Source organism: Sceloporus occidentalis, unplaced genomic scaffold (assembly GCF_023333645.1).
Source record: "Sceloporus occidentalis isolate IW3139 unplaced genomic scaffold, rSceOcc1.0.p SCAF_4, whole genome shotgun sequence".
NCBI classification, from domain to species: Eukaryota; Metazoa; Chordata; class Lepidosauria; order Squamata; family Phrynosomatidae; genus Sceloporus; species Sceloporus occidentalis.
The window spans coordinates 32,540,260-32,567,521 of record NW_028316984.1 but is presented as its reverse complement, the minus strand read 5'-3'; the positions used below and the strand labels follow the sequence as shown (position 1 = coordinate 32,567,521).

The following is a 27,262-nucleotide window of genomic DNA, read 5'->3' as shown; positions in this document are numbered from 1 at the left end:
GTTACACACCTGAACTCACTGGGTTTGGTAGACCACATGGTCTGGAGACTATATAAACCCAGGGGTTGCAAGGGATAGCTTGTGGGTTTGTAGAAGGAGTTGGATTGGTATGGTTTGGAGTTTTAGAGATCTAGTTTTGTATAATAGCATTGTGAATAAAAAGCACTTTGGGAGACTTAGTTTCTCTGGTGGTTTATCAGAAGAAGCTATAGCATCGGTTTGCTGTGTGTCCCCGGAGGTTCCTGCATTGCTGCAGTTCCTGGAAGATATCCAGTTGTTGTCATCCCAACTTGGACTTTGGAGCCACACTTCGGCTTCTGGAAATTTGCCAGCTCTGCTCCAAGGGTCGAATTTAACCCCAGGACTCGTTTGAGTTGCTGACAGTGGTTGTTGGACCCCAGCAGTTGCGCTGACATTTTCTGCATATAAGTTGAACAAATATGGTGATACAACACAGCCTTGCCTGATTCCTTTGCCAAGTAGGAACCATTCTGTGTCTCCATATTCTGTTCTAACAGTAACTTATTAGGACTATCAGATGTGGTGGCACTCCCATGTCTTTAAGGGCATTCTACAGCCTTACATGATCTATGCAATCAAAGGCTGATTTTCTTTTGTAGTTCCTTGGTGCACTCCATTAGCCATCATATGTTTGCAATGTGGTCCCTAGTACCTCTTCCCTTTCTGAACCCTGCTTGCACCTCTTGGATTTCTCTCTTCATATATGATTTGAGTCTATGCTGAAGAATTTTGAACATAATTTTTCTTGAGTCTGAAATTAATGCTATGGTCCTATAGTTGCTGCAGTCTTTTGTGTCTCCTTTTTTGTGGTTGGGGATCTATATTGATCATTCCCTGTCTGTTGGAATCTTCCAGATACAACATCTCTAAAGAAGCAAAGTTCCTGACCTTCCTGCCATGGCTGATAGAAAGGGAACCGACCATAGGAGCTTAGGCTTCATCTTTCTAGACTCTACCCTTTTGTGAAGATACCTTCTCACTTCTCAGCTTTAACCATCATTAATGCTAACCAGGATTATTCTTAAACCAGATTCTGTAAACCAGATTTTAGGGTTATAGCAAAAACTCTAGTTCATGTTAACAATGGTTAACCCTGGTATGGAGATTACTCTGGCAAACAGGTATTGGTCTTGAAGGAAGTGCAGTCAAGGAGGGATCATGTACTGCTGTCAATTGCTTTTTAACGTCTCAGAGAGCACACCATATACTTCAGCCAAACAATTAAAACCCCTTTTCAATAAAACAAATGTTTCATCATCTTAATTCAACAGCTAATGAAGAAACATTATCAGAAACAAGCAATGAAGTTGCAAGAGCTGTAGACTAAAAGCTGAAAGTGCAGAATATTTTACAAATGCAGATACTTTTGTCATTTCTGCTTTTTCCCCATTCAAGTTTTATTCTAGAGCCACCACCATCGGGTTCTGTTTAACCCACAGCAGTTTACTACCAGATCACTACTTTCTCTTAGTCAGCATCAGGGATGCTTCCCAGATTAAAAGCAAACAGCAGTGTCAACATCTGGTTTCTGGGTAATGCATGCTAGCCTGCTGCCTCTGGGACTCTCATGTGATTATTTCTGCTGATCATTACTTTCCAATATTTTGTTCATTTAAATACATTTTTCTTCTTCTACAATCTGATTTTATGTTCTAGACAAACTGGTAGAAAATGGAACTGAGGTGTCACTCATTTCCTCACAACTTTAAGAAATTCAGTAAGAAAATACTATTAGGTATGACTGCATGAAACTATTTTGGGTTGTATTCACCTTTTGCTTTCCACCAACAAAAGGTTCCTTCTGTCCAGGGAAGGCTTTTGATCCAGTGAAAGAGTTGCAATAGAGGGAAGAGTAGGAGAAAGAGACTCATCTTATGGTGCCACCACCTACACTGTTCTGAAGGCCCCAAACTTTCTAGAATAGTCTACCCAAAGCTAGAATGGGTTGCTAAGCTGCCTGTCCTGCTTATGTCTGTGGGATACAACCCTTTAAGTATAAAAGGCTTGGGGTACATGTGGATATTGTTATACCTTGCCACATCTCTGCCAAAAAAGGCTTTGAATTATTTAAGCAGCAACAACAAAATAGACTAAGTGTAGGCTATATCAACTTAGGGCTGCCTACAAGATTCAGACATATACATATCAGCTACTTACTTGTTTTTTTCTTCACTATATTCAACTAATACTAGGATCACAATACAATACACTATACAAACATGAAATCATGCCAGCTCTCTTGCTACAGAACAGAATTGAATACCAACAAAACAAAAATGAAATACAAACACAAACAGTAGGTCCTCTGTATCTCCTTCAGACTACACAAATGAATGAAGTATTCAAACCTTAGAGGGCCTACATAACTGAGAGGCATTTGATCCCATTTGAACTTGGAAGGTAAGCAGGGTTACCAAATACTGGTTAGTATTTGAATTGGGAGACTGCCAACAAATACCATGTACTGTAGGCTATATTTGAGAGGAAGCAACTGGTAAACCACCTCTTGAGTTGTCTTGGTCTAATAAAACCTTATGAAATTCATGGGGCCACCATAAGTTGACAGGTGATTTGAAGGTGCGCGTGCGTGCACACACACACACACACACACACACACACAGAGAGAGAGAGAGAGAGAGAGAGAGAAAGAGAGAAACCTTAAACCTACAAATTCTACGAATTCAAGTAGACAACTGAAAAAACCTCCATGCGGAAATAAGTGAAAACATTTTTATTTTACTAGGTAACCATTATGCTTGAAACCAAAGAAACTACATCTGCAACAAAATTTAAAAATAACAAAAACATGTGATATAAGTGGAACTGGAAGACATGAAAGAAGAGCTGTCACAACAGAAGTGTCACATAAATGTGCAATACTGCAGAGTGGCCAATTTTTGCACAGCTTAGAAAATGAAGGTTATGGGAATCAGAAGCACAAGACTCACACTCATGTGTGCTCTACCCTCACAGCCTGTTTCATTGTATGAACAATAGATTAAATCAGAATTGTAAATCATGTTGTTATGGGTTGTGTTTCTGATGTTCTCAGGTGCCTCCAGACCCCCCTCCCTCCAAACAATAAATGAATGTTTTTCGGGGCTTGGTGTCACCTGCTGGTGGGTTCTATGAGCAGAAAATTAGCCTCCAGACCTTGCCAACCCAAGTTTAAATCAACCAGCTTTTCCTGTTTGGGGAAAAATAGCCCCTTTATTAGTAGAAAAAGTGGGAGTGTCATTCATCTTCTCCTCACAGGCAGGTGCAGGAACAGAGGAATGGAAGAGTACAGTAATCGGTATGGAATGGCAAAGCAGTAATTGGTATGCCTCCAATTCATAAAAGATACAAAATCAGCTTCTCCTTCCACACAATGCACATGGAAACCATCCCACAACAAATTTTCCTTCAGTCCCAAAACTGATGTGCAAACGATTTCCCATGACACACTCTCTGCAATGCTAGAAATTTGGGGACTGATGGAAATTTTCTTTCAAGGGGCAGAATGATTGTGTGTGTGTGGTTTTTTTTTTTTTGGGGGGGGGGAGATGCCTTCATCACAGCAACACAAGGTATTCCCCACTGACATGGTTGTCAAGTTGTGTTGGACCATAGGGGGCGGTGCTAATCTCCGTTACTAAGCCAAAGAGCCAGCGTTGTCAGAGACTACTCTGTGATCATGTGGCCAGCATGATTCCACAAAATGCTGTTTACCTTCCCACCGGAGTGGTATCCATTTATCTGCTTGCATTTGCATGCTTTCAAACTGCTAGGATGGCAGAAGCTAGGACTAGTGATGGGAGCTCACTCCATCATGCTGCACCTGGGGCTCGAACTGCCAACCTGCCGATCTTGCAATCAACAGTCAGTACCTTAACCACTTGAGCCACCACATCCCATAGTTATATCTCCTTTCTTATCCTAGCAGGAGGATAGCAAAAATATGCATATGCATCCAAAGCGAGAGTTTAAAAGACCTCTGTCTTTCATTATTTTTGCTTTTGCCAGACTGTTTAATAATAGTGTCAGAAAAAAACACACAATACAGCTTTCAGGAAGTATTTTCTTTTGGTCTCAAAATAGAATTGCCTGGCCTCAATGTTTTTCATCTGTTACACAACCGCCATCTCAGCAGAGCAAACATTTTTACACACAACAACAACATGGCATTATTTTTCATCCTTCTATTTTGAGGGCTCATTACTGGTATGAAGGAAATTCAACAACATTAACTTCTACTTGTTTTTTTAAAAAAATAAAGATGAAGCTTTAATGATAGTTTAACTGATTTACTATATATTAGCCAATAGGATATGCCATATGACACTGTCAATATCTGATTGGAAAAAAGTGATGTTTCTAGAAATAGAAGGAAGGGAGAGGAATTAGAGAGAATTACCGTTTGGCTTTCAGGAAAATCCATCTTCAGCAATTTGTGAGCACATTCTTCAAAGTCTAAACTGCAAAAGGCAAAAAAAGATATCCAGAATTGACTTGTGACCATAATAGCTTAAAACACTTCTGTGCTGACAATGCTAATATCTGCATTATAAAAATGAAAACTTGTGGGCCTGAAATAGACTTTGCTTATAAAAACCCAGCAACTTCAAACAATGGTGATTTAAGCTACTCTTCCAGACAAAGGGGAATTAAGTCAACTACCCGTCCATATTTTCAATGTGAGAATTTATTCAAGGAGTATCCTAAATCCTCCACAGCACTCCACTTAGATTTCCACCTATGCCCTGCTCACTTATCTGACGTAAGACAAGCAGATCCTTGCTGATCTGTGAACTTTAGATCCAGTGGAGTAAGCAAGCTAACACAGGCCCATTTGAAAGAAGTTAATGAAAAAGAAAAAGTGGATAAATTAATACTGTATCTACAGTGAATTGAAAATCTACCACTGCTGTTTTTGACTTTTTTGACATTTCATTAAAGAGTATAAAGAATTAAACAGACTTTTTACAAAATTCTGGTTAAAAACAATTCAAGTTAAAAACAAGTTTTAGCCATTTCACATTATTATATGCGCTATGGCCAAAACTAATAGATTTTCAGACAGACTAAAAACAAGATGACTCCCATGCGTGAGTCATCACTACAACACCATGTTAAACAGAAATGTACTGAGCGTAGTAACTAAACAAATGAGAACATTATATGATCATCTGAAATGTTGCTTCAAAAGGTCCTCCCATAGAAAGTACTGACATATGTTATAAAGAGGACAATTTAAAACATACCGTTAATTATCATTTTCTTTTACCCAAGCAAGCCTCTTTCCTCATTCTGTGTTATGTCTTTCCTATGCTCTTACAGTCAGACAAGAACTGCATGCATCCTGTTTTATTTTCTTCACATAAAGCAATTGTATGAACTTTGGCCATCTTAAACTCCCAGAAGACGCACTGAACACAGGCAATGGCAAAGGATAATGGGATTATTGCAGTCTGAGACTTCTGAAAAGTGTTTACCCCAGCCTAGAGATTCTTTTAAAACAAACAAGCAAACAAATAGCATTCTCAAGAATGAATAGAAAACAATGCTGCACCCAAAGATTCAGATCCAAGAATTCTGGAACCAAATCTCTCAAAATAAATGTCCTAGTCTGCCAAAGTATTTACAGCCCTAGGTCAAGGACATTGTACTTTAACACAGAATGATATTTATTTATTATTGAATTTATATCCCATCCTTCTCCCAAGATTTCATTTTACCTCGATTGAATTGCAAGGTAAATTGTTCGCCGAAAGGAGACCAAGTTAACTTCTGTTTTATCATGGATGGTCACTTTTTGTCCTTTAAAAGTGAGAAGGAACAAGGCATGGAATTAGCATTCAGAATCAATACATTATTTCAAAGCATCACTAACATATCATTTAAACTGCAATACTCTGTAAATAAATTATTCCATAAGCAATAAGTGCAATGGGTTGTTTCCAGTGGAGGCTTTACTTGCACAAGTCGATAACCAAGTTCTGCTAATCTTTCTTAACCCACCTCAGTCCACTATGATTGCATCTGCACTGCAGAAATAATCCAGTTTGAAACCACTTTAAGTGCAATGGCTCAGTATTATGGAATTCTAAGAACTGTAGTTTGATGTGGCACCAGAGCTCTCTGGTGGAGAAGGCTATATGGCTCACAAAAATACAGTTCCATAGCATTCAGCCATGACAGCTAAAGTGGTGTCAAACTGCATTTAATCTACAGTGCGGACGCAGTCTATGTCTCCTAAAATCTTGCTCCTGAAGTTTGGGAAGCGTATAGAATATAGTATGCAGGATGGATGCTTTGAGATTTATCAGCATAAGCACTTTTCCTAGAGCAAAGCCACCAATTGATACAGCCCAGTATTTAGATAACTTGCAAGTTACAAAAAAAGTACTAAAGGATTGTAGCACAACAAAGAAGCTGGTTCTGTGTTAACAAGTCACAAGAGCATTTCTGTTTGTGTGTGTGCACACTTGTGCTTCTTTTTGCTTCTACCTATAAGGATGCCAGGGATCTATAAGCAGAACACTATGTCTTACAGACCAATCATGGAATTAAGACCTAAACCAGCTGCTTTAAAATGAATTCATGTCCTGTTTCTTGTGGGAATGGCTGCCAGAATTTTTGTATGAATAATGCAAGTGATGACAGACTCTGTAACTCCCATTTTTAATTGCTATCTGCTTAGAAACAGAAATTTATTTTCCTCTCCCAAGAGCACTGCTAAAAGAACAGTGTCACTTGAAAGGTTTCACAAATACTGAGAACCAATGTTAAAGCCTTGCACTCCTGTCCAGCTACTAACCCCCTAAGTTTAACATTTTAGATTTCACTATTAAGGGGAATAATCTAAAAGAAATCATAATTCTACTCATCTCAATAGATCTCAAAACCTGCTTCTGCTTATCTTTGGGTAGATTATGCTCAAACACATATTCATGGGGGCTAGAAAGAGAAAGGGACCACAATACAGCACAGCACTTTATTGTAAAATGCCTGCTGAGATTATACTGAGAAAATTAATCCTCAAATGGAAAGGGAACTGAACAAGCCTGATATGATTCTGAGCAAAAACCTCAGTGTGCATATTTCTGTATGAAGACACAAGCAGATGGTAGGGAGGAGAATTACTTCTGAAATCTGAAGAAACTGAAAGTCTAGCGTTAAAAAAAGTTAAGAGAGTCTGAATGTGTAGGAAGCAATGGATCTTTCTTTCTACAGCATCAGCCTCCACATCAAAGGGCAAACAATGTTTGAAGTGAAAAGGGTGTTCAGATTGTAACACAACACCAAATCCTTCTGACTTTTTAAAAAAAAATCTGTCTGGGCATCTCTAATGTAGTTTTTTGGACCCAGATTTAAGCAAATGTATTGATGTATTTTATCCAGACACTATTAGAAATTCCTTGACTTCAAATAGCAAGGGCAACCAAGTATCATATTAATATACTACATTCAGCTTTGCGGTTGCTAATGAATCAACACATAAATAATGTCTCTTTGAGACCAATACAAAAAGCACCCACTAATTTACATAATGACTTAATCTAACAGCACAATCAATGGGAGGGCCATTTTTAATATAAACAAATGTTTAATATAAACATCTTTCATTGCCCATCAACATGGAACTTCCACAGCTTGCAAAAGACCATAAAACCATTTCCTACATTGCATCCTTACCATCTTCGTCTTCTTCCTTATCCTCCTCTTCCTCCTCATCTTCCTCTTCTTCACTGCTTCCAGCATCTTCAGCAGATTCTGAGTTGCTGTCGCCTTCATCAAGAATTTCTACAGCAGAACAAAATTTAAGGAAACAATGAGATTAGGTTTCATTTGGCCTGTGTAGAAGCCTTTCAGAAGCAGAAGCCAACATACTGGGAAGGCTTCAGAACTAAAACTAGAAATATTGTAGTCTTCAGGTGCAATCCTCTGTTTCTTCACTTGAAACAACACCCAGTGAACTCAGTAAGACTTCCTTCTGAGCATACACACAAAGGACTGTACTATTCCCCATAAAAACAACTGGATGTGGAACTCTAATGTGTAAGTAGTATTGTCAATTTTGTAATTGGATTATTTTAAAAGGAAAAAATGCTAACTAGTGATGTTCCGACTTTTGACAAAGGGGTCATGTAGACGGGCCCAAAGGAGTGGCACGAGGCTGCTCTGGTGTCGATCATGCCAGGACCATGGTGACCATATGGGCCCACTTCTGATGCAGGCCACTGCCACGGAGCCAAACTGGACTGCTGGCAGGAGCAGATTATATCTGCTTCTTTTTGGCTCAGTGTCAGTTCTTTTCGTTGGCGCAGCCTCAATGCAGCTTCAGGCTGTATTCAGGTTGTGCATTGTGTAAATGACATGCCCCCAAAGCAGCCTGAAGATGTGTCATTTTGCCAGTCTGTTTCATGTCTAACAGAAAAACCAGGCTGCTTTCGGAAGTACTTGTGTAAGATGAATGAACGATGAAGTTGCTTGCTTTTGCCTTCCGCATAAAGGGGTTCTGATATACCCAAAAGGTTAGCTTACACAGTGCTTATGGGTTTCATTAGGAGGCCATCTGTCCAAAACCAGTAAAATTTGACCTACACACCTTTTTTAAGAGCTTTGTACTTCTCTTCATTCTCCATAAAATCAGGATCCATCTTGAACACATCTTCAGGAAAAAGAGAAAAGAAAATTACCAACAGTATAGCAGAGTCTTTAACCAAAAAAATCAGTACTACAAACTGACAAGTTCTGTTCAGTGTTATACTTACTGAGAACATCATCTGGATTGTAGTCATCTTCCAAAGGCAGCATATGGGTGAACTGATCCTCCTCCTCAACAAGATCTAGTCCATCTGGAATTATTGGATGATCTTTGAACCCATCTTTACGCACAGCAAACATGACTTCTATCATGTACTGAACTCGCTTGTCAGTTTCTGATTCATGCAGAACATGACGGAGGCGGTCAAAAATGGCTGTGATTAAAAAACAGAAGCAAGGGGAAGGTCAGGTGGGCTTTTGACAGGCTGGGAGGAAGGGGGCTTTTAAACAGACTGGTGCTGAAATTTTAATTCAATGGTGCTTTAATATTACAATTATGCTTAACTTGGCCTATTTTTATCTTTAACTCTTTTTAACCTAGTTGGGAGCGTCCTTGAATTCATTTTGGTGACAAAGACAGCACATAAATCAAATAAATGAATAAATAAATAAGTACATTTGGTATACCCATAGGAAGCAAGAAAGAAATGTTTCTGCAAAATATACATACCATTAACACCTCTAGGAGACACTTCAGTCAACTTGAGGCCACATTCTTTTAGAAACCCAATAGCCACTTCAATACTGTCATCTGTAGGTCTTTCCAGAAGCAATGTCAACATTTCCAAACATAAAACTTCATGAGCCTTAAAGGAAGAATAAAACAAAGATTCTTGTTAAATAAAACAACACAAAATTTCCCTGATTATGTATATTTCACATATATCTTTAAGGTAAATGACAAAAACAAAACCCGGTACTATTTCAAAACTAGAAACAAGCAGTGCTTGGGATACGTTGTTCTCAAAAAGCAGCCCCACCTTCACCATCTGTAGCTCAGGGAAGTTTGAAGAGCAGTTTAGGTTAAGCAATTTATGGTTCCAAGTGGGGCCCAGAGATCATATCTGAAGTACCTCTCTTGACATTTCAACTGCTGGCAATATAACCAGACCAAAGGTTTGAAGTGAAGCTCAAAAGTCATTAGCAATGGCTCTGTCCATAGAGATATTTTAATATGAACCGCTTTAAGGGAAAAAGGCTCCTTCTGAGTCAACTTCTGAGGAGAGAACTTTGGCACAACACTTCACTATCCACATGAAGTTCAACAGCAAGGTCTAGCCCTCCAGGTGGTTTGGGCCTCCGACTCTTGGAAACCTCAGCCAGCACAACCAATGAACTGTGGAGACTGTAGTCCAAAACATCTGAATCCCTCATCCCTGGTTAAGAGGCCCCATGTTTTAATTGAAGAGAAGTGAGAGATGGGGGGGGGGGGGTGCGCACAGCAATAGGGGAATTGCCTTCAGAATCAAAGGCCAGATGACAGTCCCAATGGGGATATTAAAAACCCTGTCTCCAGCTAGCTGCATATTCTCTTCTAAAGTGTGACTATTTGCTGGTGTAAAAGAGTAGGTTGATCACTGCCTACATTGTGTAAGCCAAAAATAGCTTTAGTGAATTGGGCTTATTATAAACCAAGAATGGATGGTATTAACACCTCCTGCCTACAAATATTAGCTCAGAAGCCTAGGCAAGTAAATAGACATAAATTACAGCTCATTTTTGAGAAGCACATTTCAATTCTGTGGCACTAGTAGATAAAGTTAATGAAATTCACTCCTTTGAAAAATGAGGTTTGCAATTCAAATAAGCAAAAAATATAAGGTATTAGACTTCTTCATTAGGAAACAAATCACTAACAGATGCACTTTTTACTATACAACTTGAATGTATTTGGCAAATTATTTTAAAGCATAAGGCTTAAGCCTCATATGTTCTGATTCCGATTCTACAGGGTCCAACTCTTATTCAAACTAATGAGCAGGTAAATTTATGTCATGTATGTATGTATTTTTATGTAAGTATGTATGCCATCTAGGTGGGGAAATAGTAACAGAACTGCATTCTTTAAATGACACCCACAAAACCTTATTGCTTGAGCGTATGAAGGCAAATTTCCATTAGACATCCTTTAATATCAAAAGCTACATTGACAACAGATACACTATTTATAATTCAGAATATCTTACCACATTTTGATTCATGAGATGTGCAACAAACTTCGAAGCTGTCAGGCAAAGTTGCTGAAAATAGATAGGTAGACAAATAAATAAATAAATAAATAAATAAATAAATAAACAAACTACCTCAATGCGTATATTCCTTTCAATTTGCTTGTTCGTATACCCTTACACTATTCCAAGGGCTCTAAGTGACTTGAATAAACAATTTATCATTTTTAGTTAAACGTTTGTGCGGGATGACATCTTTCAGTATTCCTTCTTCCCTAGGCCAGTCGGTTGGATCGAGACTTGGTCACATTTCAAGTAAACTCGCTGGAATCAATGGGGCTTCAGTTAGTTATGACTTATACATGTCTTAATGGGTATAACTCTAATTATGAGGAAGTTTATGATATAGCGATGTTATTGGGCCATGCATTTAAATAGGATACAATGTGCATTATACATTTGGATCAAGAGAATTCATTTCTCTCTTGCAAGCAAATGATTACTTTTGTAATGAAAAAATTATGAAGATTTGGCAGAAACAGACTGCCTCAGGGAATTCACTATGCAATATGTTCATGAGGCACAAAGTGCTAGGCAAACACCTGTTGCAATGGAGTTAAGCACAGAATTCACTGAACTTTTAAGTGATGCAGTATTGCTGACTTTTCATCACCCACAATTCATTCACTAACCATTTTAAAGAAAAAATCCCCCTTATCTACACAAGTGTTATGATGAAAGCATAAGTTGGAATGTTCTGAAGAACACCTTAATTTTTCGTGGTTATCAGAATGAAGTCAGTTGCAATCTTTTCACAGAGGGATGCTTCCACAACATTTTACCAGGCAGTTATTTAAAAGAAAGTAAAATTTAATGCATGATTTTAGAATATTGTTTTAAACGGCACTTTTTCCAAATGATTCCAAATAATTATGTAAGACAAAACGGGGGAACCCTATTTGTACCAAGGGCAATTGATCCACAGGAAAAACCAATACGGGAGCAAAGCCAATGGTGTGTGGACCCAAACGCAGAATGTTTGTTTGTTTGTTTGTTTGTTTCATTTATATCCTGCTTTTCTCCCCAGAGAGACCCAAGGCTAATAATAATAATAATAATAATAAAGGCGGCTCACAGATAAAACCTTTAAAATTATTATAAAATTCAAACAGTTAAAATGTCTATATATAAAATCACATTACACACACACACACATATACACACACAATATAAAATATAATATAAAATCACATAAAATATACTCAAGTATATATAAAAACGTGAGAAGATGTATTTTCTGAAGCTTATTTACAATGATCTCCCTCACTATATCCCACTGTGCTCTGTTCCTACCCTTTGCAGGGTCTCTTGTGTCATCATCACCATTGGAATATGAGCTCTGTATCTCCACAGTCACTAGACGCATGATAGCCCTCATGCCAAAGCTATCCCCCACTAGGGGAAACCATCAAGCTTGCACTCTGAATATTACCCACAAGCCAGGGGGTCTGGCTTCCATCCCTCCAGGGCCGGGCCCTCAACACCAGCCCCCTCCCTGCTCCAGTCTGCCTCCACTCCTCTCACTCACTGTACAAGATACACAACTGAAGAAACCTGGTATAGTGTATTCCAGACCTTGCCTGCACTAGTGAATCCAGAGTAGAGCTGCAGAAAGCAGACTAAGTATACAGCATATATCGTATATACTTGACAAAAAGGTGAAAAAGTATGCCCAAAATTTGCCCCTGAAATCCTGGGTTGACTTACATACAGGTCAATATGGTAATACTGCTTAGAAAGGTCCTGAAAGAATGACTGCCCTGATGCCCCACTCTTCCTGCCTTGGCAGTGATCTCTGAAAGAGCTGCGGATGAAGGGTGTGTGTGTGTGTGTGAAAGAGAGAGAGAGAGAGAGAGAGAGAGAGAGAGAGAGAGGTGGATTCCCTTCTCAATCAGATGTTAAAACCTTCTCCTCCAGTACCAGGGAAGTGGTATTTTCCTTTTGTTTTGTCTATTACATCCCTTGTTACATGCCCCTAAGTTTTACCCTTGAAGAGTCATATCAAAATTCATGATTTCAGCCCTAAGACCTTCCCTCAACATGAGGTTGACTTGTATATGAGTATATATGGTATGTAAACTTAACTCCAGTTCTGTTAGGCTGTTCTCTTCAAGTGTGATGAAACAGTTTGAAAAAACGCTCTTTGTGAAGCGAACAGGTATCTTATTGCCTTTTTACCGAATTAGGTTTTTTTTACAATTTGAAAGCCTGAACAATGAAAACTTTTCTTTGTCTGTTTACTACAATCTTGGTAACTTCTGTTTTACACTCTTTCTACATAGCTTCCAAATTGATAAAAAAGTTTTTAAAAAGTTGGTATGTTAAAAGTTCAGTAGCTTGTTGCCCCTTCTGTAACCTAAAGGTCAGTTTGTAATTACTTTTAATAAAATTAAGGTGTTTTAACTTTTAAATTTAATAAATACAGCAACAGTGTAGCTTTATAAGTTAAGTCAGCATAATGCACTGCATGTTGTTGTATGTAATGGAAACAATTCAGTTTTTCATATAACGGGGGGGGGGGGGGGGGATTTCCTACCTCTGGCTTCAAAATTCCCAGAAATTGTGGTGATAACTTAAGGTGCATCCAGCTCCTAAACATATTAATGTGGAAATAAATCTCATTGAATACAATGGCACTTTCTCATAGCGGTATTTGAGATATGAGCTAGAGATATGAGCACAATAAATCTTACCCTATCATTTTGCACAGTATCTTTTCTCACATACCTTATCATTCCTTCTGTATCCTTTGCGAAAATTCAAAATGAGCCTCTTGAGAATCAGTTCTCCAATATTTGGAAACTTTGAATTGATGATTGCTACAACTGCTGCATAAACATGAGTGAAGATTGGTGAGGCACTCTGGGCTTGCAGAATTGATCTCGACAGTAATCCCCTGTAAATGAGAATACAGACATGAAGTACTTTTTCAGAAAAATAAAAGAAGCATACTGGTCAAATCCACTTAAAAGCATCTACAAGAGGGTTGGTAGACACAATTCTTCTCCCCTTCCTTCCCTCCTAGCAGCCAGTCAGTTGCATGAAAATCCTACTCTGAGATAGGAGCAACTGTGGTTTGAGTGACTGACAAATAGAGGAGCCCTGGATTCTTCTCACCAGAGGTGCTTCCATCTGATATTTGGGAATGTTCCCTATCTACTGTACCATAATCTACCTTACTTAACTGCGCCCCTTGAACCTCTGTGTCTCATTTTGGAGAGACTGGCAAAGCTACTGTGGGGAGGGGTGGGTGGGGCTTCTGCCAGCCCCACAGTGTGCAACTGGATCTAAATCTAGCCCATTTTTTCTAGTTTACATTAACTTGGATTTCTATTCCATCAACAGTGAACTACCAAAAATAGTTACTTAATATTTATTAAGAACATCCTTAGCTTTTTCATCTTCTTCACTATTCCACTATCACCCTTGATAGAGGCTTAAATTGCAGTCAACTAGTCTTTCAAGAGCCTGGACGTTGTACTTCTAGCAGAACGGATTAATGTACCAGATTGTTGGAGAAAGCAATAATCAACACATCTTTGCTCTTGCTGTAAACCCTTGTACACCAATCTGAACTAGTAAACGCTATTGCAAAATATCCACAAATCACTTCATACAGCTTTCCCATCAGTCAAGTGCACATTACCAAAAAGCTATAATATTTTCCAAAAATACCATCGGAAAGACCAACTGGGGCAATGTCACTGTAAAAGTGGGGCAGGGGAGATAAAGCATAAGGGTATACTTGTTTCACTACCTTATTTCAGATCCACAGAACCCTGATCAAACCATTCTAATGTAAACTAAAAATCCTAATATTATTCAAACACCAAGTGACCAACAAGAACACCATGGACTACTTAAGATTCACTGCGTAAATATAAAATAAGCAGATGGTTGTTTTAAGAACTATACACTCACCTTCCTCTCACAATATTTTCTTGAAGGAGTTCATGGATAATATTCTCAATATTTGAAACATTCACTTTATTGATGAGACCATTGATGGATTTCTTCAGTGCTTCCCAACTCATCCTTTGATATGCCAAACTGCATGCCAAATATAACAGATCAATTTATGGACTAAAATAGCCAAACAGTTAAAAATGTATTTCTTAGTCAGCTTGAGCACTTCAAATATTCTAGAACTTATTTTGTTAGTTTCCTGTACATACTGCATAAAAGCACATCTACCTGCCTCTTCGAACATTTTATAAGAACAATTTACCTGCAGAAGAGTTAGCACACTGAACAAGTACAATGTCAATAAATGTCACTGATAACATTGATTTGTGACTTGCCTTTTGCCAACTCCAACCCTTAAAAGAAACCCATTACCATGAGAGAACCAAGAGAGACCATTTTGATCTCCAGCTGCCTGTTATCCAAGAAGCTTTATATATGGTTGGCAATGCCTTTGGACAAATCTGGGCCTTCCCAATCTAAGTTAAGCAAATGGCTCTATTCATGTGTGGGAATGCCCTGAAAACCATTGAGCAACTCAAGGACAACAAATCTGAGCATCATAAATTTGCCCTTGGATGATCCCACAACTTCCGAATGAAACCCTACTGCAGAAATCTTCTAAAGGCTTTGGACTTTAGGGGCCACATCACCACAGTTTCAAGGCAATGGTTCCCAATCTCAAGTCCTCAGATCTTAAATGATTTCAACAACCAAAGGTCCCAGCCACCACGGGTCAGGGGCTCTTGAATGTGCTGTCCAACATATGGAGTCCAAAGGCTGAGAAATACTTAGGCAAGATTTCTCTCTAGCAGTCCTGCCAACCTGTAGCAGTATTCCCATGCCATGCCATACCACATCACACCAAACCCATTATCCTGTAATACCAGTTCAAAACTCTTTCCTCTAAGGTGAGGGCTTTTGGAATGGGAATTTTCACAAAGTATTTGTGCTTAGTAGTTTTTTTTTTTTTTAAATTTATTACAGTTGTTTAATAGTCTGTTTATCTTGGATATGAAAGATATTTACAGCTGCCACACCTATTTTTATCAGTGATTTGTGCCTGCATCATCCGAAGCTTTGCTGGAGGGATGTATGCACCCCCGGTACGGGTGAGAATTGGATCCACTTCTTCTTTCTTCTTCTTTGGAACGGGTTCATCATGGGAAAGAGAGCTCTGCAGTGCTGATCTTTCTGCTGCATTTTTTCTGTCAGGTGAAGGAGACTTCCAGTGTTTTCTCCTATCAGATTCCCTCTCCCTTTCCTGTCTTTCTCTCCCCCTAAAGGCATAAAAACCATTACAATTATTACAATATTTGCAACATTACTTCAAAAGCAAAGTAATCAAATTGAAAATAGTCCAAAATAAAACAGGGACAAAGTATAACCCCCCCCCAAAAAAATTAATGGGGAAATATACCCTAAGGATTATGAGGTGAATCATTCAGCTACACATAGAATGTTCCAAGCTGCTAACATGGCGGATGAAAAGCAACTGAAGAAATCTATCTGAAGAGTGCTTGGACTTTTGTGCTGAGGCAGGAGAGGCATGATTCTCACCAAAAACAGCCCAGCTCTAGAATGATCCGAAAAGGGGTTCTGTGCAAATACCAAACCCCATTTGTATGACTTCACAGTGATCAAGAAGAAAAATAATACAAATACATTCTATTTGCATCCTCCTTTTTCCAAGAGCTGGGATGCAAGGTAGCACCAATGTAGTTTAAAACAGTTCCAATGAAAACACAATAAATTATACATATAAAATACCAATTTATATTATTAAAGCACAAAATTCATTTGAAATATTTTACAACTATCCATGAATAATAAATAAAATAAATATTTAGAAGTCCCGAAGATTCATTTTAAAACCACTGACTTCATCAGGCAGTCATTAAGGGTGGCGTGCTTAAGAGAAAGGTCTTTGTCTAGCAATGGAAGGATAACAAGGAGGGGTACAGCCTAACATCTCTTGGAAGGAGGCTCCATAAGAGGTTCTTCTTGCATGTCCTCAGATAAACACACTGCCAACAGATGACATCAGATGGAACCCAACCAAACAGAATATAAACTAAACAAAGGAACTTGCTAAAAGCAAAGCACTACAATCATTAACTAGTTCACCAGTTCTTGTCACTTACCTGGATTCCATATATTTGTCACCATAACGCCCCTTTGCTGAATGCTCTCGGTCAGGTCTGCTGTGCTCTGAATGACCTCTGCCTTGTGGTGATCGGGATCTCCCATGTTCTGCATACCTAAATGGAGAGCCATGCTTTATAATATTTAGTTCAAAAAAAGAACTTTCACATACCTTAGAAACGGCAAATGTTGGAAATTATGTTATGGTGCTAAATCACCAGTCTTTCCATCACATTTGTTGTTGTTTCTGACTTATGGCGACACTAACATGAATCTATTGCAGGATTTGGTAAGAGGGGGCTTGCCATTGCCATCCATTGAGGCAGAGAGAGTATGACATCCAGTGGTTTTCCATGGCCAAGCCTGGATTCGAACCCTGGTTTCCAGTCATAATCCAATGCTCAAACTACTACACCACACTGGCTCTATTCTGCCACACACCTATCATTTCTATGCTTCTTTTTTTGTCCATAGTATCTGAAACTGAGGGCAGTGTCTTAATGGTGCAAAAACCAGGAAAAGAGGGAAGAAAGGTTAAGCCATTTAGAAGTCAAGCACTGGAACTTTTGTGTTCCATGTATCAACTTGAGCCACTACCTGGCTCTTCAGCCTGGTTTTCAGTGCCACCACCCAGTCCTTACTCTCTGCTCTGCTACCTAAGTCTAGCATCAGACACAGGCATACTCAGCAAGTCTGTTAGTGAGAATATTTTGAAAGAATGACATCCACAAACTGGTACAAATCTCTAACACACTTCAAAATTTATTATCCATGTTTTCTCTTATGGATTCAACAAAACATGTTAACTTTTCCATGATAAGTTTTGGACAACCTGGTATCCATATATTCAGCATGCAAACACATACATAGAAACAATAGGACCGTTGAGTCAAGTCACTCTCCTTTGGCAAGGTATTTTTTGAAATAGATAGAAATAATTGTAATAAAAAAGAGATCTAGAGAAAAAATAAGATTGGGAAAAGTAGAGAGGTAATGCCACAATGTATTCATTTATTGTGCTTTTTTGGTTTCTGCCTTTTTATATTTTAATTTGAAATGTAATGTCATTGCTTATTATTTGTAACATTAATGTAAAATGAAATTTTAGAATAATAAAATCATAGAACTGTAGAGTTGGAAGAGACCAAAAGGGCCATCCAGTCCAACCCCCTGCCATGCAGGAAATCTCAATCAAAGCATCCTCGACAGCTGGCCATCCAGCCTCTGTTTAAAGACTTCCAATGAAGAAGACTCCACTACACTCTGAGGAAGGAGTGTGTTCCACTGTCGAACAGCCCTTACTGTCAGGAAGTTCCTCCTAATGTAGAGGTGGAATTAATATTAATTTTAAAAATTAATATTAAAAAATCTAGCATATTTTACTGCACATCTGAATGTTGCACACTTAATATGATGTGCTGAAGAGAGGCTCTAGGCATGCCCAGTTGGATACTTAGAATCCCTTCTCAGGCCTTCCCACTCAACCTAATGAGTGTGAAGACAGGAGCACTGTGCATGGCCCTCCTCACTCCTCACAGGTAGAAATCTGAAACACTTGATAGGACTCACATGAACCTTCAGATCAGTGTCTGAGCAGACATCTCAATGCAGGCTGTGGTTCAATGAGTGACAGCCTTAAATGAAAACAGCTTTCTAACACAGCACATATAAAGTTCATGTATATCTTTATGTGCATCTGTCGGATGCCTGAGGTTGCAAAGTCGATGTTCCTGTCACCTCCAGGCAGTGAAGTAACTGATGAATCAGGATCTCCCTCTGTTCATCTCGTCAATATGGAGAACAAATATGGATATATGTAGCAGTAGTAGTCATTTCCAACTTATGACAAACCTAAAAGGCAAGTGTGGTGTAGTGGCCTGAGCATTGGACTCTGACTGACTATATGACTATGATTCTGGAGAGCATGCTTTGAATCCCCAACAGGCCATGGAAACCTACTGGGAGACTCTGGGCAAGTCACACGCTGTCTCAGAGGATGGCAAAGGCAAATCCATTCTGAAGAAACTTGACAATAAAACCCTGTGATGGATCCATTTTAAGGTTGCTGTAAATCTAAAATGACTTGAAGGCAAAATAACACACACAGAGAGCAGCAAACAAACATCTTGCTACTGCTTTAATTGGTTCTTTAGATCAGAGCGACAGAAGTGTGGTTTCTACAGACACACCATGCCATTTACCTTCTCTCCACAACTGATCTGCCTCTTGGGAGAACACTTAAGTTTTCACTTTTTCACACAAAACACATCTGATATCCATTCCCAAAAAAGTGTACTATCCTCAAACCAGCATTGTTCCATGAAATACACCCAACAGAGTACTGTTATTATTAAAATTTAATTAGATGGGGTAACATGTAAAAAAACCAAAACCTTTACCTGTCTTCTGGAGATGAACTTCTCTGTCGAAGATTGTTAGCTTCTCTCCTTTCATAACTTGAACTGGACTTTAAATACAATAGTATTAAAATGTCAGAAAATCAATTTAAAGTTAAAGCACAAAACACCAGCCAGAATTCAATAGTACGTGACTTCTGAAACTTCTTCACTTCATGCCTTTGCACACCCAAGAAAGCTGCTCATCAAGTGTGCAGAGTGATATGGAGCTGGACCTGATGTTCGATAAAAATAGTGCAATCAGGAATGAAAAATGCCAGTCCCTCTTACCATTCACTGAGTCACTTTCCACTCATACAGAGGTCTCTGGATTCTACACCATAGATGGGGAACATACAGCCCTTCAGATTTTGCTGGATTTCACTTCCCATCATCCCATACCATTAGTTATACTGAGTAGGAATGATGGGAACAGCTGTCCAACAACTGGAGGGCCACTTGTTCCCTAGCCTTCTTCTACCACATGTGCTTAAAGAAAGTCATGTACGTAAGACACAACATTACCAACCCCTACAGTTAATACTTTCTATATGATGACTATGCATCACTATGATATCAAACATATAAATGTTATATGAACATAACTGAAATGAACAAGGTCTGGTTATAAATTCTCCAACAGACACCCTTTTCTCACACTGCACACACAAGAAACAACCAACATCTTAGTTCTGCTTTATATCACATTTAAAAATACCCATTGCATACATTGTCATTTTCTTCATATTTTGGAGCTTTTCATAGGCTGAACCTGCTTCAGCCATGACAGTTTACTTACAGAGGTGTGTATTGGTGTCTGAGAAAATGTTCATACCATTATGAGTGAAAACAGCATATTTATTTACCATGTGCGTACCTGTCTCTTTTTAGACAAAGTGTCATAACTCACTAGCATGGTGCTGAGTAGTGCACCCATGTGGTGCCTGTAGAAGGTCCCAGAATAAAAATGTGACATCTCTGCACAAAGGTGACCCAAAACTTTCTATTCAGAGAATTGCTAACCAGTGTGTGCATGCACACCATCAAATCATCCACTGACTTAATGGCATGGATTTCATAGGGTTTTCTTAGAGGTGGTTTTGACCATTCCTTATACCCTAGAGCACTTGGTATTTGCTGTCGGTATCCATCAAAGCGCACTGGATGGCCCTTGCGGTCTCTTCCAACTCTATGATTCTATGACCCTGCTTTGCTTCTAAGATCAGATGGGATCTGATGCTTTTAGGGCATTTAGGCCTAACACCACAGTACATAATGACAAATTATTCTAATTTGGTGTGAGCCTCCGTGTACTCTATGCTAGGGTGTGGAAACAGCAACCCTTGGGTCACATGCAGCCCCTCAAGACTGGTTCTGAGACTCCCAAGCCCAACCCCAATGTCTCCCCTTTTTGCAAGAAAGAAAAGAAAAGTAAGGGCAGGAAAGAAGTTGTCTTCTGGTTTACTTCCTGATTGAAGAAAGGTTTCCCAAGGGCCTAAAGCAGCCTAGGGAAGCCCCAAAACATGGTCAAATTGTTCCCACAATCCTCTAGGTTTGTTTGTTTTTTAATGGGGGTGGGGAGTGGGAAAACATGTCGCACCAAGGTTCAAATGAGCCCTGCCAAACTCCAGAAGTTGTCCACAGAAACCAAAAAAATTCACTTTCCTTACCAGTGGGCAGCATTGGTGAGCTGCACTGCCAGCCAAACAAAAGTCCAAACATTTGTACAGTGGCTTCAAGAAGAAAGTATAGCACCTGCCTATCTGGTTGCTCTTCTGTATTCTGATCTCAAACAACTGTTTATGGCTCCCAAGGATAATGTGAATAAGTAAGTAAGCGGACAGCATTTAATACGTCTCTTTCACCATCACTCCACATTCTCTCCATGGCAATACAGAGAAGGCACAGTAGGACCCACTCACTCCTTTTCCCTATCCCCCTGAATTTCTGTTTTTCAAAAGGGCTCATAAATATCTTCTATCAAACTAAGACAGCCTGACAACCCTCAAAATCCCTGAGCCAGAACAGACTGTGTCTTTTCTAAATAACTTCTGAAATACTATGTTTTTTTAAAACTTACATTCATCTGTGTCACTCCACTCTTCATTTTCTTTCTCTTAATCCACTTCAAGATCTGAATTAATAATGTACAGTGTGCAGAAATCAATCTGAAGGATATTTGTTATTCTTCCAGCCAAAAGAGTTCATCTGTAAATCAATAAATAAAAAATTATCTAAAATTTTCTTTTTAAAAATATTAGGGGAGAAAACAGCTACAAACTGATGCAACACAAGTCTCCCATTGAATCTAGCACCAGCACCTGACAAGAGTTTTCTCAGTCAAAAATCAAAATTATTTTCTTGGCAATCAATTATTCAGTCTGCCTAAACATAAGCATTTAGATCTAAACCTAAACATAAGCATTTAGAACTCAAAAACTGTACTTCACCAAAATTTGCAATGCTGTTTGCAAAAGAGCATATAAAAATGTGTACACTTGAAAAAATGCAAACAAAATTGCACATATCTACACACAAAAATACATGTATTTTTTAAAGTCCACAGAAAAGTTTTTTTAAAATTTTGTTTGGAAAAGGGAAAACATTTTAAAATACATAGAAAAATGCATACATTTTGAAAAAATTGTACCTAAGTACTATAAACTGCAGTCAGTCTTCGTGTCCATGGATTCAGCCACCCACAGCTTGAAAATACTTTTTATAATCCTGAAAGCATACCTTGATTTTGCCATTTTATATATGGGACACCATTTTACTATACCACTGTATATAATGGCACTTGACCATCCACAGATTTTGGTATGCACTGGGGTAGTGGTTTCGGAACCAAACCTCAGCCGATACCAAGGGCCCACAGTACAAATGAGTGAAGAAATCACACTCTGATGTGCAAAGGAGACAAGGATGAACTTAACACTGGAGAAATGAGTACCAAAACAAAACTGAGACCTAGTTCTTATCAGTGTTTAAGAACTGCAACCAGAATGAGACATAGCTATCATTCCCAAGCATGTCCATACCTGTAAAACTAAAAGTGTCTTATTTTTTAAAAAGAGATTGCTAAACATCACTATGTTGAACCATATGCAATCAGGAAAACATTCAAAGGCCCGGTACATACGGGCCCTTTGTGACATCCTCGTCACGTGCTAGGGTTGCCTGGGGGCGGAGCGTCCACACTCCCCGCAACCCTAGCATGTGATGAGGCCGTAACAATGGCAGTGCCCTGTATACATTGGCGCCTCCATTATTAACTTCAGCACTGCATGGCACCGCATGGCGCTTACATAACCAGTGTGCCAGTGGCACATTTGTTATGCCACCACCGCGGCTTTAAAAGAACCCGCTTTTTGCGGGTTCTTTTTCCACCGGCGGGAAGCCATGCAGTTTGGTGGTTGCAGCATCCCTCTGGAGGAAAAACAGGCGCCAGGAGGCTGCCCTTTTGGGTGGTCTGTACTGCGCCAAACCTACACTCAGCCTTCAGAGTTCTCCAAGACAAAATCAAGACAAACAATTCATTCTCACCACTGGTCTCACACTCCAACTTCACCTCGCAATAGCCTACCTTTGCAGCAAGCACCCTAATTTTTTTAGTGAATTTTTTTTAGCTGAACCACCAATATGTAACCATGACACACAATTATTACTATGGACAAAAACATAGAGGCAATCAATTCTGGTACCAGTGAAGAGAACCAGTTTCACCTAAACACAACCGTTTCTGCTAAATGTTAAGTGAGCTCTTGGTATCCACTGGGGTTTGGTTCCAGGACCCCCCATGGATACCAAAATCCATAAGATGCTCAAGTCACATTAAATATGGTGGCATCGTAAAATGGTGTCCCTTAAATAAAATGACAAAATCAAGGTTTGCCTTTTGGAACTGATTTTTTTTTTAAAAAAAATTCAAGCCATGGATGGTTGACTGTGTGGATACAGAAAGCTCACTGTATGTATATGTGTGTGTGTGTGTGTGTGTGTGTGTGTGTGTGTGTATATTTTCTATAACAAAAAAGCAAACAACTTAATAGTTCTAGGTCTCTAGACTGCCCCGGCACTTTTCAGAAACTTAAAGGCACTGCCTGTTTCCAGCGTAAACTGAATGGATAGGATGCAGCAAAAAACTCACAAAGACCAAAAGGCTCCTTCTACCTGGAAGAGGCCTTTGAACCAGTTGAGCTTTTCTGCTGGCTGAACCCAGGAAGAAGCAAACTTTGCAGATACCTACATCATCTTCTGCAGTCCCCGTATTTCCTTGGAAGGGATTGGAATTCTCCAAAACAGTGGGGCAAATAATGTTGGGGACTATAGGACAGAACTGGAAACACATACACTATTTTTTCTGGAAGAAGAAGTGTTCTCAGTGAAATTCTACTTGATGATGCCCCTACTATCTGAACCCCCATCCAACTTCTCTAAAACCAGACTGGTGTTGCCTTAAGTCCTGGATCTGAGGAAAAGGTGAGATATAAATATAGTTAATAATGATACTGCCATATAGCAATCTCTGGCATGGCAAGATGTGTGGTGTGAGCAGTGCCTCCTGTGCATGTCTGCAATGATAATCTTGGTTAATTTGGCTTCTTAGAAGAGGACTGGGAAAAAGAGGCAGCAGAAAAGAAAGAAACCAGAATAGGTGATGGGAAAACAAGCTTGTTGAAGTGAGCAGCACTTTTTTGAGGTATATGGTAACAATCTAGAAGATAACACAAAGTACATCATTACATGCAAAGAAAGTTGGTTTTGTGGCACTTAATATCCCAAACATTCTAGGGCCTGTTGAAACTTTTATTCTTTCTTTTTCTCTTTGGACTGGCAACATTATGACTAGAGCCGACATTTATTAGTTTATTTATGAGCTACACTTCAGCACAGGGCACACAGCTCTCCAGATGTTGGAATGCAAAAACCCACCAGTCCTAGCACTTGCAGTCCTGCACCTGGAGGACCAGAATTTGGCCATCTCTGCAGACTAACATCTGGAGGGCCACCTCTGCATTAGTTCAAGACATCTAGCTGAGGACATGCAGTTCAAAACAACAACAAATATAATATGTGATCATATATACTAAGCACAAAAGAATATTCAAAGATGGGGGAGAGGGACTAAAGGGCATTCTTGAGTGTCCAATAACCCCAATGAGAATCCTCCTTACATTCCTCTCCTGTCCCGAAGTATTCAAACAGAGTCCAGGACTGTACTCCCCGTCACAGCTGAGAGTCACCTTTTTCCTGCTTGCCCCCCTCAACATTACCATGTAGTGGCCAGGGACAGCCAAACAAGGAGAATCAATGCTGGCTGTTCCAACAGCTGGTACACAACAATGGGCCCAAACAGACAGGCCAAAATAAAGCTGCTTCGGGTCACTTTGGAGGTATGCTGTTTAAATGCTGCATGTGTCCTAAGAGGCCAGAAGCCACGCTAAAGCCACACTCCAGTGCTAAGGACTGGAGTGAAGCTTTGGCGCAGCTTCTGGCCTCTTCAGATGCATGTGTCATTTAAACAGCATACCTCCAAAATGACCCAAAGCAGCTTTATTTTGGCCTGTCTGTTTGGGCCCAATGATTCCATCTTCCATGATTTATAGAAGTTCCCCATCAGGTTCTTGAAAGATGCCCGCACTGTGCACCTGCTTTCAGAATACAGCTAGCAATGATCCTCCTCACTTGAGACCCCCCCTTCCTCCCTCCGGGTACTACATGGTTGTGTTGGGGGCGGGGGCACCACTAGTGTTCTTCTGAAACTGATAGTGATTCCTCTTATTTGGCTGATATCCACAGCGACCTGCCTGCAGCTACAACAGCAGCACAAGTGGGAGGAAGTGGGAAGAGCCAAATGAGGCTCACCATCTCCGCTGTTCTTCTGACACTGATAGTGGTGATCTTCCTTACTCAGCTGACCCTCTCCCATTGATCACTACAATGGGACCAATGGCCACCCCTTCCACCAGTCACTACTAGGGCTGTATCTGTGAGGGAGGGATGAACACTACTGCTGTCCGGGTGGACATTTTCTCCTCCCTGTAGTAATGTGTTTGAACACCACACACCACTGAAACACTTGCAAGTAGTGGGAAGAACACTGATTAAATAGTCAGTTCTCTCCTGAAGGACCAAATAATTTAAAGACTGCAGAAGAATCTTCCTAATATAAACCAGTTGAATTTTAGCTGGCAACTCCTCAGCCACTGCATATACCATTAAATTGTTTATATGCTGTTTAAAAAGGGGGCATATAACCTGGTAAAACTTATAAAAAGTAGAATATAGAGCATAAGATCTGTGTCTGCCCATTTCCAGCCTTGTAATAAAAGAGGAGAAATGCTTATTTTCATCTCAAGTCTGAGATGTTCCTAGAGCATGTCCAAAGGAAGGCAGCCAAAATGGTGAAGGGTCTGGAAACCAAGACTTAGGAGAGACTTAGGACCTGGGTAGGTTTAGCCTGGAGAAGAGAGGGCTAAAAGATGATATGACAATAATTTTATATATGATTATGTGTCAGCTGTTTCTGTACTACTGTATTTTACTTGCATAATTTCATAATTATTCTATAGTTTGTATGCCTCTGGCAGGATTTAATGTTTTGAACTTATTGTTTCTGTAAAGGGCCATGCACGTTTATGGCCCTATACCAGTGATGGAGAACCTTTTACTGACCGAGTGCCCAAACTGCAACCCAGACCCCACTTGTTTATTGCAAAGTGCCATGTCCCTCTGGCTTTCTAGTAAGAAACTCTGGCAAACTCTGTGCTAGAGTGACAGCGTGTGTGCCCACAGAGAGGACTCTAAGTGCCACCTCTGGCACGCGTGCCATAGGTTCGCCATCGCTGCCCTATACAAATAAATGGTGATGATAGTCCTGTTTAAGTATTTGAAAGGGCGTCATACTGAGGATAGAGCAAGCTTGTTTTCTGCTGCTCCAGAGAACAAGACACAGAGCAATGGATTCAAATTACAGAAAAAGAGATTCCACCTCCTGCCACAGAGAGGGCTTTGAATGTGTATTCTTGCATGGCAGAAGGGGGTTGGAATGGATGGCCCTTGAGATGTCTTTCAACTCTTTGGTTCTAAATCAGTGGGCCTCAAACTGTGCCCTTTAAGGGCTTTTGGACTCCAGCTCCCAGAATCCCACGCTATTGGCCAGCATGGCTGAGGCTTCTGGGAGCTGAAGTCCAAAATCCCATAAAGGGCACAGTTTGGGTACCCCTCCCTCTCTGCTTGGAGGGACCTGTCACTCAACTGGACCGTTAAACAAAGGGGCGGGGCTTCTGGGACGGGGCAGCTGTTAGAGCCACGAGGACACTCCAACAGCACCCCCCTCATCCTTATCCTCATCTTCCCCTTCCGCGGATTGGTCGAAAGGCAGAACTCCTCCTCCCCCTCCCGTCCCTTCGAACGGAGAGCCCCCGAAGATTCTAAGGGAGGGGCCGAAGCGAAAGTTCAGCTTCCCTTTCCCCGCAACTTACCTCTAGCTCCGCCGTAGCCCTCACTTTTCTCTCTCTCTCTCTCTCTCTTGCGCGCGCCTGGACGCCACTTCCGCCTCCTGGTTCTCCCAATCGGTGGCGGCGTAGAAGGCGGGACTTCCGCCAGGATACTTATTTATGTATTTACTTCCTTCTTTTCTCTCGCTCTGCCTTGTTTCCATTAGACCAGAGCGACAATTGAGGGAGAGAGGGGAGGAGCCAGAGCCTATGACGTCACTATGACGACAGACGTTAGGGCTCCTTCCCAACTACAACTCCCGGCGTTCTCCGGGCGTAGCATATTGTCACGTGACCAAGCATATTTTATGCACACTGGGCTGCCTACAACTCCCAAGATGCCTCAGCCGGGAGCCATTTTAGGGGTAGCCTCTGAAGTGTGGGGGGGAAAGGAAGTGCTCCAGTCGAAGTTCGTGGC

General features: G+C 40.1%; 1 protein-coding gene across 7 annotated transcripts in view; it reads right to left on the bottom strand.

Annotated features, from left to right (window-relative positions):
- Nucleotides 1-26,903, bottom strand: part of CWC22 (CWC22 spliceosome associated protein) — a 44,007-nt gene extending 17,104 nt beyond the window's left edge. The window contains exons 1-15 of one of the 7 annotated variants that reach the window (XM_089519638.1): nt 26,252-26,726; nt 23,516-23,813; nt 21,423-21,550; nt 19,346-19,413; nt 16,946-17,062; nt 15,842-16,081; nt 14,760-14,888; nt 13,566-13,734; nt 10,797-10,850; nt 9,281-9,416; nt 8,778-8,984; nt 8,612-8,674; nt 7,699-7,806; nt 5,739-5,820; nt 4,418-4,478 (exon numbers count right to left, since the gene is read on the bottom strand). In XM_089519638.1, coding sequence (XP_089375764.1) covers nt 4,418-4,478; nt 5,739-5,820; nt 7,699-7,806; nt 8,612-8,674; nt 8,778-8,984; nt 9,281-9,416; nt 10,797-10,850; nt 13,566-13,734; nt 14,760-14,888; nt 15,842-16,081; nt 16,946-17,062; nt 19,346-19,413; nt 21,423-21,449 — 1,461 coding nt within the window. In that variant the 5' untranslated portion in view covers nt 21,450-21,550; nt 23,516-23,813; nt 26,252-26,726. Of the gene's footprint in view, nt 1-4,417; nt 4,479-5,738; nt 5,821-7,698; nt 7,807-8,611; nt 8,675-8,777; nt 8,985-9,280; nt 9,417-10,796; nt 10,851-13,565; nt 13,735-14,759; nt 14,889-15,841; nt 16,082-16,945; nt 17,063-19,345; nt 19,414-21,422; nt 21,551-23,515; nt 24,477-24,519; nt 24,583-26,251; nt 26,727-26,829 lie in introns of those variants that run through there. The other 6 variants (XM_089519643.1, XM_089519642.1, XM_089519639.1 and 3 more) reach the window with 6 other exon arrangements.
- Nucleotides 26,904-27,262: the final 359 nt, after the last annotated feature.